At 35.5% G+C, this 13,852-nt stretch overlaps 1 protein-coding gene across 1 annotated transcript; it reads right to left on the reverse strand.

Moving 5' to 3' along the window:
* Positions 1-11,069: 11,069 nt before the first annotated feature.
* LOC102011861 (vomeronasal type-1 receptor 90-like) lies at positions 11,070-12,050 on the reverse strand. Its single transcript, XM_005380440.1, has one exon. It carries the CDS (start codon positions 12,048-12,050, stop codon positions 11,070-11,072), a length of 981 nt encoding a protein of 326 aa, XP_005380497.1.
* Between the last annotated feature and the right edge of the window lie 1,802 nt (positions 12,051-13,852).

Genomic DNA, 13,852 nt, shown 5'->3' on the forward strand with positions numbered 1-13,852 from the left:
AATATGTAAAATGATAACCATTGATAATTTCCTTTGTCTGTAATTTGCTAAGTCCCCCCTATTATTATGTTATCCTTCTTTTATTCTTTAAAATAAAAAAAAATTGAAGAGGTATGATCTTGCAACAGTCTCAAAACCCTAAGTCCAGCTATGCCTGAAAGACTTCTTGCAGAAATAGTCATTTCCAAAAGATTCTAAGTACTGTAAATAAAGCAACTTACCATAGCCAATTTACAAGCACAAATCAGGAATTAAACAAACAAAAAGAAAAGAAAAGAAAATGAGAAGGCTCTGAAGTGGTAGTGGCAAACAATTGAATGAGGCTCTATAAAAAAATAAAATCAGAAGTAATTTCTCAGATAACTGCCAAGATGGTGCCCAGAATGAAAACCATGCTTAGTGACTCTAGAGCAGACATAGATAAAAAAATAGAGGATCTTAAGAAAATGATGGAAGCCATGCATGCCAAACATAGGAAAGAAATGGAGTCCATAAAATAGATCAAGCAGATATCCAGGAGAATAAAAATGCCATTGAAAGTATCCACAGTACACTGAGCCAATGGGAGTACAGGATTTCAGCTATAGAAGACAGGCTTGCAGTTAATGATCATGAAAAGAAAGGTTACTTAAAAATAGCGAGAGACCATGAGAAATGAATCCAGCAGCTGTTAGATGGTGCAATGAAGAATAATTTAAGATTTATTAGAGTCAATGAAAAAAGCAGGAGATAGCACAAATGATATAAAAAAACTGTTCAGACATCATGACAGGAAAATTCCCTGGCAGGTAAAATGAATTTGACACACAATAAGTGAAGCATATAGAACTCCAATTAGCTATGATAAAAAAAATCTACAGCCAGGCATATCATATTCAAGATTCTAGAAATTCAACATAAATATACAATGTTAAAAAAGCTGTTAGGGAAAAGAAACAAATCACTTAAAAGGAAAGCCCCTCAGAATCGCAGCTGACTTTTCAGTCAAGGAGAGCTTGGAGTATATAATCTTGGAGTGTATTATTTCAAGCTGTAAAGGAAAATAACTTTGAATCCAGATTGATGTACCCTGCAAAACTATATTTCAAAATTGATGGAGAAGTAAGCTACTTCCATGACAAAGAACAACTGAGGAAATTTATGACCACTAGACCAGCACTCCAAAATGTTTTGAAAGACATTCAAGAAAGAGATAACAAGGACTACAAATCCACAAATACAAAACAGAAGGAACACACCATGTAAGGAAAACAATTAAATAGAGGGAGGGAAAAAGAAAGGGGGAGCCAATAACAGGAAAATAACATGAGAAGGAAAAGTCAATACATGCCAGTTATAATCAACAATATTAATCGTTTCTATTCACCAACAAAAAGACACAGACTAGCAGAATGGATGAAGAAGCAAAATCCAACAATATGCTATATACAAGAAACACATTTAATTCAAAATAAATTCATAGAATGGAAGTCAAAGTATGTTAAACAGTATTACATGTGACAGGAACCTAGAAAGAAGCAGGGTAACCATTCTATTTCCAGACAAAGTGAATTTCAACTCAAGACTAACTAAGAGAGACAAAGAAGGTCATTATATCTTTGTAAAGGGAAGAATTCAAGAGGAAGAGATAAGATGCAACAAATTCTAGTGCACCTAACTGTATAAAATAAATATTAATGGTCATGAAAAATCAAGTAAGCCCTAATACAGTTGTATTGGGGAATCTCAATACCCCACTGTAATCAAAAGACAGATCAACTAGACAAAAAAAGTCAACAAAGAAGTAACAGGAGTGAACAAAACCTATGAACAAATGGATTTAGTAGGTGTCTACAGAGTGTTCCTTCCCACAGCATCAGAATTTACATACTTCTCAACTGCACACAGGAGGTTCTCCGAAACAGTCCACATACTAGGTTGTAGAACATGCTTAAGTAAATGTAAAGGAATTGTAATCATCCCATGCATATTTTCAGAATATAATGCAACGACATTGGAAATCAATGACAAAAGCAACCACAAGAGCTGCAAACAAACATGGAAATTAAATAACACCTTCCTGAAAAATTAGTGGGTCACAGATGAAATTGAAGAAGATATTAGCTTCTACAATTAAAGGATAATGATAGTACAACATACTGGAACTTATGGAACACAGTGAAAGCAGTCCTAAGAGGGAAATTTGAAGCAGTGAATACCCATATCAATAAAGCAGAGTAAGTGCAAATAAATAACTTATTGTTGAATCTTAAATTTCTAGAAAAAGAAGAGCAGGCCAACCCCAAAGCTCATGCAAAGGAGGAAATGATAAAGATCAGAGCAGAAATGAATGAATTTGAGACTAAGAGAGCAATACAATGAAGTCAGTGAATCAAAGAGTTGGTTCCTTTAAAGATTAAATAAAATTGACAAATCCTTAGCCAACCTTATCAAAGAAAAGGAAAGAAAAGACTCAAATTCAAGCACTTAAGAATGAAAAAAATAAAATCACAATGGACCCTGCAGAAATTGAGACGATCATCTCTACATACTTTGAGAGCTTGTATTCTAATAAGATGGAAAACGCAGAAGAAATGGACAGATTCCTAGACACATATGAATTACCAAAACTGAATCAAGAATATATAAAAATCCTAAATAAACTAATATCAATCAATGCAACAGAGATGTAATTAAAAACCTACCAACGAAAAAAGCCCAGGCCCTGATGGATTCACTGCAGAATTCAACAAGAAATTTAGAGAAGATCTAATACCAGTATTTCTCAAACCCTTTAATGAAATTGAAAGGGAAGAAATACTCCCAAATTCATTCTAGAAGCAGGAATTACCTTGATATAAAACCCAGAGAATGACCCAAGTAAGAAAGAAACCAATAGGTGGAACTCCCCAATGAACATACATGCAAAAATTCTCAATAAGTTACTAGCACACAGAATGCAGCAAATCAACAGGAAGATTATATGCCATGACCAAATTAAATTCATCCCAGGGATGCAGGGATGATTCAACATACACAAATCAATAAATGTAATACACCATATTAACAGAGCCAAGGACAAAACCATACAATCATATGAATAGATGCACAAAAGGGTTTTGGCAAATTTCAGTACCCATTCATGATAAAAAAAACCCCTACAGATAATTGGAATTGATAGTCTTTAGCTTAATCTGATAAAAGCCATCTATGACAAACCAATGTCCAAAATTAAATGGACAAAAACTGAAATCTTTTACTCTAAAATCAGGAGCAAGACAAGGATGTCCACTGTCTGCATTCTTAGTTAACATAGTTCTTGAAATTTTAGCTAGAGTCATTAGATAAGAGAAAAAATAAAAAGAACAATGACAGGAAACGAACAATTTGTCATTATTTGCAGATGACATGATACTCTACTTAGAAGACCCCAAGAACTCCACTAACAGACTGCTAGATTTAATGAGCAAATTCAGTAGTGTAGCTAGATAGAAAGTCACAATCAAAAATCAATAGCCTTCCTGAACTCAAATAACAAACTCACTGAGAGAGAAATTAGGGAAACAACACCTTTCACAATAGCATCCAAAAAAATCAAAATACTTAAGAATCAACCTAATGAAAGATGTAAAAGACCTCTGCATTGAAAACTACAGTACTCTGAAGAAGGGGATTGAAGAGATGATCAGAAAATGGAAAGACATCCCTTGCTCTTGAGTAGGAAGAACCAATACAGTGAAAATGACCATACTTAAAAAAACTGTTATACAGATTTAATGCAATTCCAGCCAAAATTCCAACAGCATATCTCACAGAAGTAGAGAAAGCAATTCTAGAATTCATTTGGAACCAGATGAGACCTAGAAAGCAAAGGCAATTCTGGACAGCAAAGGCAAGGCAGGGACTGTCACAATCTCCAGCTTGAAATTATACTATAAACATACTGTGATAAAAACAGCATGGTACTGGCAAAAACAACAACAACAACCAAACCAAAACAAAACAAAACAAAAAAACAGACCCGAGGATCGATGGAACAGATCAGAAGATTCAGAAACACTCCAGACACACTCAGCTACATTATCTTTGACAAAGGTGCCAAACACATTTAATGGTACTGGAAAAACTGGCTTTGCCCATGCCAGAGATTAAATTTAAACTCACATCTTACACCATGCCCTAAATTAAAATCAAAATGGTTTAATGATCTAAATATTAAAACAGAAATATTAAATCTGCTGGAAGATGGAAGAGTTAAAACTCTTCAAGACTTTGGTATAGGCAAAGACTTTATGAATATAACCTTGAATGCACAGGAACTATCACAAAGAATTAACAACAAGGGTCTATCACAAAGAATTCTATTCTATCACAAAGAATTAACAACTTTTTTTACAGCAAGAGAAACCACCGAGTGAAGAGACCATCCACAATTTGGGAAAAAATGTTTGCCAGCTGTTCCTCAGACAAAGATTTACTATCAAGAACATAAAGAGAACTAAAAAAAGAACAGACCTCCCAAATGTAAAGATCTAATCCAAAAATGGTCCTCTGAGATAAACACTTTCCAACAGAGAGAAGTATGTTTTGTTTATAATAAGCAGTAAAAACAGAAGATTTTGCTTGATGCAATAAAAATCAGAATGTTGACTTAGAATGCTCTGTAAAATTTGTTCTGCAAGACTATTTCTAAAGGTTAAAAGTTCCAATGTTACAGTGTTCAAATTATTTATAAAAATCTCTAATTATGAGGTTAGTTTACTAGTCCAAAAGTTTTGCTCACAAACTCAAGGTTCATATTTTTGAAATCCAGGCCAGGAATTCACTTACTCTTTGACGACAGCCTTACAAATCACTGAAAACTGCTTCCTCATCTTTTCATAATCTTCGGTAATATTTGATTCTTTAGAATTTACTTCATATTTAAGGAAATTAAAGTCAGAGATTTACTTCAAAACTTTTTAATAGGACCTAATAAAGGGAAAAATAAAATAAACTTCATGTACAAATAAGTCAAAGCATATTATCTCATGAATGACATAAAAAGAATATTTGCAGGAGTAATAGAATATTTCCCAAGCATGGGAGAACACCCTGACATACAGTCAAATGAGTCATATAGAACTCCAATTAGCCATAACCAAAATAAATCTACACCAAGACACATAATCATCAAGATCCCAGAAATTCAGGAAAATAACAGATTATGAAATGCTGCTGGGGAAAAGAAAAGATCACCTATGAATGAAAACCCATCAGAATCACAGGAGATTTCTCAAAACAAACCATCAAATCAAAAAGACCTTGGAGTGAAGTATTTCAGGTCCTGAAAGAGAACAACTTCCAACCCAGATTTCTACACACTGCAAAACTATCTTTCAAAATTAATGGACAAATAAGATACTTCCATGACAAAGATCAACTGAAGAAAATCATGACCACCGAATCAAGCCAAGAAAGAGTACTGAAAGAAATTCTACAAAGAGATAAAAATGACCACAATCTCAAGACCAGCAATAGAGAAGAACCACCAAGCAAGGTAAGCAATTAAACAGAGAGGGAAAGTACAGAACCAACAGTGGGAAAATAGCATGACAAAGATATGTCAATACATATCAGTAATAATCATTAGTATAAATGACCTCAATTCACCAATACAAAGAAGCAGACCGGCAGAGTGGATGAAGAAACAAAATCCAACAATATGCTGTATAAAGGAAACACATGTAACTCAAAAGGAAATTTATACACAGAAAGTCAAAGAATGGAAAACAATATTCCATGTCACATGAACACAGAAAAAAGTAAGAGTTGCTATTCTGTTTGCAGATAATGTAAATTCCAAACTAATAATGACCAAAATAGATAAAGAAGGTCACTACATACTTGTTAGGGGAAAACTGCAAGAGGAAGAGATAACAATCATGAATATATATGTACCAAATATAGGAGCGCCCAATTATATGAGGTAAATTTTAATAGACATAAAAGCATCAAATAGCAATAACAGAATTGTAAAGGGATTTTCACACTCCATATTACAAGGAGATAGATCAACAAGAAAAAAATCAGCAAAGAAATAACAGAACAAAATAGTAGAATTAAACCCAGCCTGTGAGCAAATGATCTTGGGTAGATGTCTACAGAATGTTCCACCCCAAAACACCAGAATACACATTCTTCTCAGCTGCACGTGGGATGTTCCCCAAAATAGATCATATGTTAGCTGACAAAACATACTTAAGTAAACATAGAGAAATTGAAATCATCTCATGTATCCTATATAATCATAGTTCAATTAAAACTGGAAACGATGAGAAAAGAAACCACAAAAACTACAGTAACACATGGAAATTAAACAACACCTGTCCAAACAACCAGTGGGTCAGAGAGGAAATTAAAGATGAAAATAAACCCTATGTACAATTAAATGATAACACTGATATGACATACTGAAAGCAGTCTTATGAGGGAAATTTACAGCAATAAACTCACACATCAGGAAAACAGAACAAGATCAAACAAACAACCTAATATTGAACCTCAAACTTCCAGATAAATAACAAATTAAACCCAAATCTCAAATGAGGGAAGAAATGATAAAAATAAGAGCAGAAATCAATTCAGTAAAGACTAAGAAGTCAATATAAAGCATCAATGAATAGAAAAGTTGGTTCTTTGAAGGAATAAATAGCAGAGTAATATTCCATTGTGTAAAAGTACTACAATTTTTTTACCCAGTCCTCAGTGGATGGACATTTGGGTGGCTTCCATAATTTGGCAATTACTAATTGTGCTGCTATGAACATAGTGCACATATGTTGCTGTGATATGATACTTTGTAACTCTGTATTGTTTGTATCATTCTTTTGCTATTTTGTAAATGGTTATCTGTTTGTTAACGTGTTTTCCTTCTTTTATTTTTAAAATAAATTTTAAAAAGAATAAAAAAAATTGATCAACAGTTAGGCAACCTCATCAAAAAGAGTAAAGAGCGAGAACCCAAGGATGTTTGGTGAGCTTCCCAGGAGACGCACTTTGCCTCCTGCTGCCATCACAGAATGCGTCTGACCCCAGGGAAACCTAGGGACCTTCAGTGAGCTGCCCAGGAAAGGCTAAATTTGTTGCTCCACCTTCCACCACCATCGTGGGAGCAAGTCTGACCCGCTGGAAACACAGGGACATTTGAAAATGTCAAGCCAAAAGAGCAAGATGCAACCTCAAACCTCCACCCTACTCAGGTCAAGAACACAAGACGTCAAAATAGGAAAACTTGGAAGACACACCTGAAATTTTGAAATGATAGTAACTGAAGTAAAAAAAAAAAACAACTACATCAGGCTGTAGAAGAAATCAGATCAGAAATGATATCTCAGGTAAAAAAAGAAATGACAACCATAATGAAAGAATCACTCAGTATATCAAAAGAAAACAGGCAAAAAATAGAGGAGCACAGAAAAATGATGGAAAACTTTGATGAACAATATAAGAAAGAATTACAATGCATGAAACTGATTCAAGGAGATGCCTGGGTAATTAAAAATTCCATTGAAAGCTGGAAAACCTGCTTGAGGGAAACTGTAGGTAGATTTTCAGACCTTGAAGACAGCATTGCAGCCAGTGATTATAAAAATCAGGCCCCCCAAATTCAAAGACCCAATAAAAAATAGGCATCTAAGATGACTACACACTTGTCAGATGAAGAAATATAAATGGCAAATACATACATTAAAAAGTGTTCAACATCACTAATCATTCAAAAACTGCAAATTAAAACAACACTGAGATTTCATTTCAGCCCAGAAAGAATAGCTATTGTTATGGTTTGGGGCTTATTTTTCAAGGGGTACAATACAACACAGGACACATATTTTATATGATTATTTATAATAGTCACCCAAAGAAAGAGTGCCGGAAATCTGTCCACACATTAAGACCAAGGAAACCAGCTGAGGGCTTGGATTCTATGATAATGTCCTGCATGAGTCCAGCTTAAGACCTAGAGCTCATGACAGTGACTGCCATGAGTCCAGCTGGAAGCCCAGAGCCCATAACAATATCTCATGCAGGCCTGTTTCATGGATCTGTGCTATGAAGGCCCAAAGGTCAGTGGTGGAATCTAGGAAATCTGTGCCAGCAGGATGAAGGATCTGTGCTAGCAGGCTGAGGGGTCTGCACTGGAGCCAGGAAGTGATACTTAGAAGAGCCAGAGCTCCCCTGAAAGATACCACAGCCATCCTCAGCAGCAGTGATGCCCCAAGTTCCTCCAATGATCAACAGGGCCAAGTTCCCATCAGGGAAGCCAATGCAGCAGGCTTTTCTAGGAGACTGGCAGCATACCATCTTCCTCTCTGGAACCAGGAAGTGATGCTCAGGGTGAGGAACAGAGCTCCCTCAAAGTGAACCAAAGCCACTGTCAGTGCCAATGAGGTCTTGAGCTCCTTGGAGAATGAAAACAGCCAAGTTCATCAGGAAAGCCAGCATAACAATCTCCTCCAACAGAACCAACAGCTCCTTACAGCTTCTACCAGCTCCCAACATCCTCTCTCAGCACCTAACAGCCTCTCCTCTGCTCCAACAGCCTAGGAGGCAGGGAGTCCATCGTTGAAGAGACCCTCCGCTTGCCTGTTTCCTTCCCCTCACCCCAGAATGAATGCATTAGTGAGGTGAGGTTGACTTGAAATGGAAGGTCCCTGCAGCACAGAATGAGGAACTTAGAAAGTAAGAGTAAATAATTGTTCAGATTATCAGACACAAGCATGTAAAGTTGGTCAAAAAATTAAGCATTAACTATTCCTTTCAAGAAACCAATAGAAATTAGTAGTACAACTGTATTAGCTATCTTTTGTTTGTGTGTGTGTATATATATATATATATACAAAGAAAATATTCATATTTATTTATATTTATATACAAACACAAGATAGCTAAGATTATATATATATACATACATATATATATCCCTTCCCTATTTCTTTTCTTCTTTCCCTCATCCTAGTTGCTCTTTCCATTTGAGCAGTTCCTCTCCCTTTCACAATATCTATTGTACTTTCAGATTTCATTTTCTTTTTCAGGTTGTTACTCTAGGGAGACAATATGATGTTTATACCTGTGGGTCTGATTTATTTCACTTATGAGTATGTTCTCTAGTTGTATCCATTTACCTATACAAGCTTTAAGTTTATCTTTCTTTATAGCTGAGTTATACTCCATTTTATAAAAATACCACATCCTTTTATCCATTTCTCAGTTGATGAGCACTTGGGATGTTTCCAAAGTTTGGTTATGACAAATTGCTATAAACATGCGTGTACATATATCGTGTGGTATATTTTCAGTCCTTCTGGTAAATACCCAGAAAGGAAATAGCTGGGTTGAATGGGACCTCTAATCCTAGTTTGCACAGTTTCTTATGATATAAATTAGAAAGAAGATGTTCCCCAAAATAAAAAAGAAAGTGAGAGGGATATGAAGCAAGGGTTTATTCATAATATTTCAGAAATGGGGACTGTCAAACAGCACTGAAGTATATAGTAGGGAGCAGTTCTGGGGATGAGTTTCTGAACATGATGTCTTGGCCTTATCCATAGTTAGAGGGGTAAAATTATCTCTAAAAGTAATTTCTTTGTGAATTGATATAACCTAAACCAGCCAGTGTCTTAGTCTTTGTTTCTGGGGTGTGCTAAGGTTCACATGTTCTAGGGACACATAGCAAAACAAGCAAAGGTCCCTCAAGGGGTAACTTCTCAAAGTACATCATATTATGTGGAAGCAAGTGGTTATCTCCATTATGCTAGCCATCTTGGTCATGCCCTATGCTTCCTGGTCCTCTGTAATTGTCTTCATAAGACCACATAATTATGATTACCTGAGTTACCTCTGAATGCCTTGTGGTTAGTACACCTTTTGGATTTCTTCATGTCCTGGTTTTAGATAATGCTTTATATTAATCTCTAGAAGTACACTTATTTTTGTGAATACCCCAAGGTTTTTAAATAAATATTTATATACTTTATTCAGAATTTAGAGTCAGATATTTTCACACAAAATGTCATCCACAGCAACACTCTCTACACAGTTCATTTTTAGGAAAAATATTCGCGGAATCATATCGCACAGGTATTCATTCTATTGCAGAAAAAGTGTTTTGAAAGATATTCTGAATCTGGCTTTTGTATATTTTCTGCTGTTCCTAACTTTCTAGTCTTAAAAGAATAATGATTAAGTGATTTAATTTGATTTTTCAAGATGAAAATAACATCAAAATTTCATAATAAAATCACAATAATATTAAAATGATTCAATAATGGTTGCAATTATTGACTATCTGGTTCCAAAATTAAAATATGAAGTGGAAGATCTAAATTTATGTCCTATTCTCCCTATAAGTAACTCAGTCCATTTTGTATTTAAAATGGAGATTTTTATAAGAGCATATAAATTAAGCAAGAGACCAGAAAATGAATCTTATTGCCCTTTGCAGTTATGAATTGATATTTTTGTATAACATAGAGAATAAATACCTTAAAGACAGCATTATGGAAGTTGTAGACATATTTTTCAACCTATACTAAGTCAAATATAATGACTAATCATACAAAGTTACTTTTATACTGACTTCACATAGATATATACATACATGCTATTTAAAAATTTAAGAAAGTCATCTAAATGCCTATCTAGGTTTAAGGTTCTGTTATTCCTTTTAAAAAATAGGTTTGTTAGGAGAAACTGCAATAAAATAAACAATATGTGAAAACATGCACAATGATAAATATAAACAGATATAGCATGTATAAAAATGTAAACAGAGAAGCCCTCCAAATTATTTCTGCAGATTTGTAATACATTCTGTAGGCTTATTATATCATCCTAAACTAATCCAGAAAAGCAATGATGGATCATATTCTTTGGAATTTGAAACTAAGTGAGAGTTCTAGTACTTTGTGTATGATAAGAATTAAAACCTGTATTTCTTCAAAGTTATACTGTTAAATTAATTTCTCTATACTTCTCTGCCAAATATATCAAAATAAATATGTTTAAAAGTGAAACCATAATTCTGTATATGTCAAAGTTTGAAGAGAAATTTAAAATAATTTCCCACTGTCAGAGAAACTGTCATCACCAATAAACAAGCATTCACCATTTTTCCAATACATGGATGTTAAACATTTGATCATTCGTTTTTCAGTACTGATGAGTACCAAAGGACTGATTGTGGCATAGCCATTGCCAATCAGCATCTGGACACAGTGATGAATCTGGTTAGGTTTCCAGAACACTCCGGATGTGGAGGAAATAACACAGTCCAAAGCATAAATGACAACAAAGACACTCATGAGCAACAAAATAGTGTGAGTGGCCCTTTGCTCTGGGGATGCTTTTGGAGCTAAGCTGGTTCTGTGAAGATGCTGGGACTGTCTTCTGTGCCTGTACAAAAGAATCACCATGTACACACTTGAGAGCCCCATTAGTCCTACAACAGAAATATCCTGGAAAATCATCAAGGAGGAAGTTATATACTTAAGGACGTAACTAATGGGCCAAAGGGAGCAAGAATGAGTGACAAACATAAGGTTATGGGAAGTCATGTTAGGGGTGGCAGTAGTGGAGATTAAGTATCGACCTCTTATAAGCATGTTGAAGACCCATAAGCACAGAAAGCAGCACAGGTTCTGATGCAGGGATTTCTGTTTGAACTTTGCCAAACAGCAGCTTCTGGGGCTGAGGGTGATGGCCTGGAGGACACTCAGCAGGCAGGTGGTACAGATGGAGAGGCCCCTCATCACCCTGTACAAATATATAACAGATTTACATGCGATGTCATCCCCTAAACCCTGATATCCAAAAATGTCTATGGCTATGAAGCCCAAAGTTACCAGCATCACAATGTGAACAAAAGCTAAGTGGCCAATGGTCAGGTCAGTGGGCTTGAGTCTGTGCTGCAGAAGAAATGTGAGGATGTAAAAGAGAAGCAGTATTGTGTTGGCTATGATCCCAATGCTGACTTCAAAGAAAAACACATATTGTATGTCAATAAACCTGAAAATTTTGCTGTTTTTAATCATCTTCATGGAGAAAGAATTATATCATAGCTACCTGAGAAAAAAGCACAGAAAATTATCACAATATCACCTCTTTGTTCAAACTTAACCAACGACAGTTCACCAAATTGTGCATTCATGTCCATGTGTCCTTTTCCACTTCAGTAGTCACCTTCACTGGCACCCTCTTAGATTCTGCATGGCCCTGTCCCTTGGCCTCCACTTACCCATCATAGATGTATTATGGGGCTCCATGGTGGACTCCCATAATACCTCTGTAAGAATACTATTGTATTTTAGAAGATATTTTTATACTTTTTTGCCCATCTTTAGATGTCAATGTTCAATCCACTGTGTTATTTGTCTGTGTATCTGCATTCATAAATGCAGCAAATTAAGGTGTTGTATGATGTACCCAAGAAGAACAAAACATTTAAATCTTATTATCTCACTGCCAGTGAACTTTTTGCATCACATTATGTCATAAAATACAGCTCAGTATAGGGTATTATATTTCTTATACTTATACAAAACATGCACCTCTTTCTAAATAATCTATTTCATTTAAGTTTCAAAATTTACACAAATCATATTAAAATCAATAATGTTAAGAGATATGTAACAGCACACATTCGTTTAATATATATGTAAATATATATTAAAAGAATGAGATAATATGTATAAATATATATATTAAAAGAATGAAATAAAATAATTTTAAAAATGAGTTCAAGATTTGTCTTTTTAGAGCCAAGCTGGGCCTCGGAGAGCTTTGAGAGCCTCCGTGACTACCCGCACCCCGCATCACGGAAGTGGGACTGAGCCCCAGACAGCGTTGGAAGCCTCAGTGACAGTGCGCACCACTCCTCCACCAGCATGGGAGCTAAGCTAGCTTCAGGAAAGCTTCAGGAGCATTGGTGACCACCCCCACCCCCACCCCCATCGCAGGGACCTTCCTCCTTCCCCCGACACTCATACACAATCTCGAGAGTGAGGCTGAGCTCCAGGGAACTTCCAGATCTTTGAAAATGACGAAACAAAGGAGCAAAATGTAATCTCAGACCTCCACCCAACCCAGAAGAAGTCCAGGAGACAATGACACAGAAGAGCTTGGAAGTCATAAACCTGAAATGTCTGATATGATAGCAACTGAAGTAAAGAAATAACTCCCATCAGGCCATAGAAGAAATCAGATTAGAAATAATCTTTCAGATAAAAAAGAAATGACAATTATAATGAAAGAATTACTCAGCATATCAAAAGAAGACATAGATAAAAAATAGATTAGAAGGGCTGGGGTTTAGCTCAGTGGCACAGCGCCTGCCTGGCAAGCGCAAGGTCATAAGTTTGATTCCCGGTACTGGAAGAAACCTGCCCCCACAAAAAATAGACTAGAGTTCCCATTTAACCCAAGTATTCCCCTTCTGGGTATTTTCAGAAGAATTAAAAACATCATGGCACCCATGTTTATAGCAACACAATTTGTCCTAGCTAAATCTTGGAAATAATCCAAATGTCCATCTACTGAGGAACGGATGAAAAAAGATGTGGTACTTTTAAGCAACAGAGTGTTACTCAACTATAAAAAAAAAAGATAAACTCAAGGCTTTTATCGGTAAAAGGATGCAACTGGAGACCTTACTGATAAGTGAAATAAATCAGACCAGCATATGTAAACATCATATTCTCTCCCTGTTATAAGAACCTGAAAGAGAAAATGAAACTCAATTGTGCAATAGATATTATGAAAGGGAAATAAATTGCTTAAGGCAAGAAACAACAGGGATGAGGGAAAGGAGAAAAGAAAGAAAGAAGGAAGGGAAAAT

The sequence above is a fragment of the Chinchilla lanigera genome, unplaced genomic scaffold (genome assembly GCF_000276665.1).
Source record: "Chinchilla lanigera isolate Chin_1 unplaced genomic scaffold, ChiLan1.0 scaffold00013, whole genome shotgun sequence".
Classification (NCBI taxonomy): domain Eukaryota; kingdom Metazoa; phylum Chordata; class Mammalia; order Rodentia; family Chinchillidae; genus Chinchilla; species Chinchilla lanigera.

What these genes read in the sequence shown, in the direction of transcription:
- LOC102011861 (XM_005380440.1), bottom strand. Translation starts at nt 12,050, where the DNA reads ATGATTAAAAACAGCAAAATTTTCAGGTTTATTGACATACAATATGTG.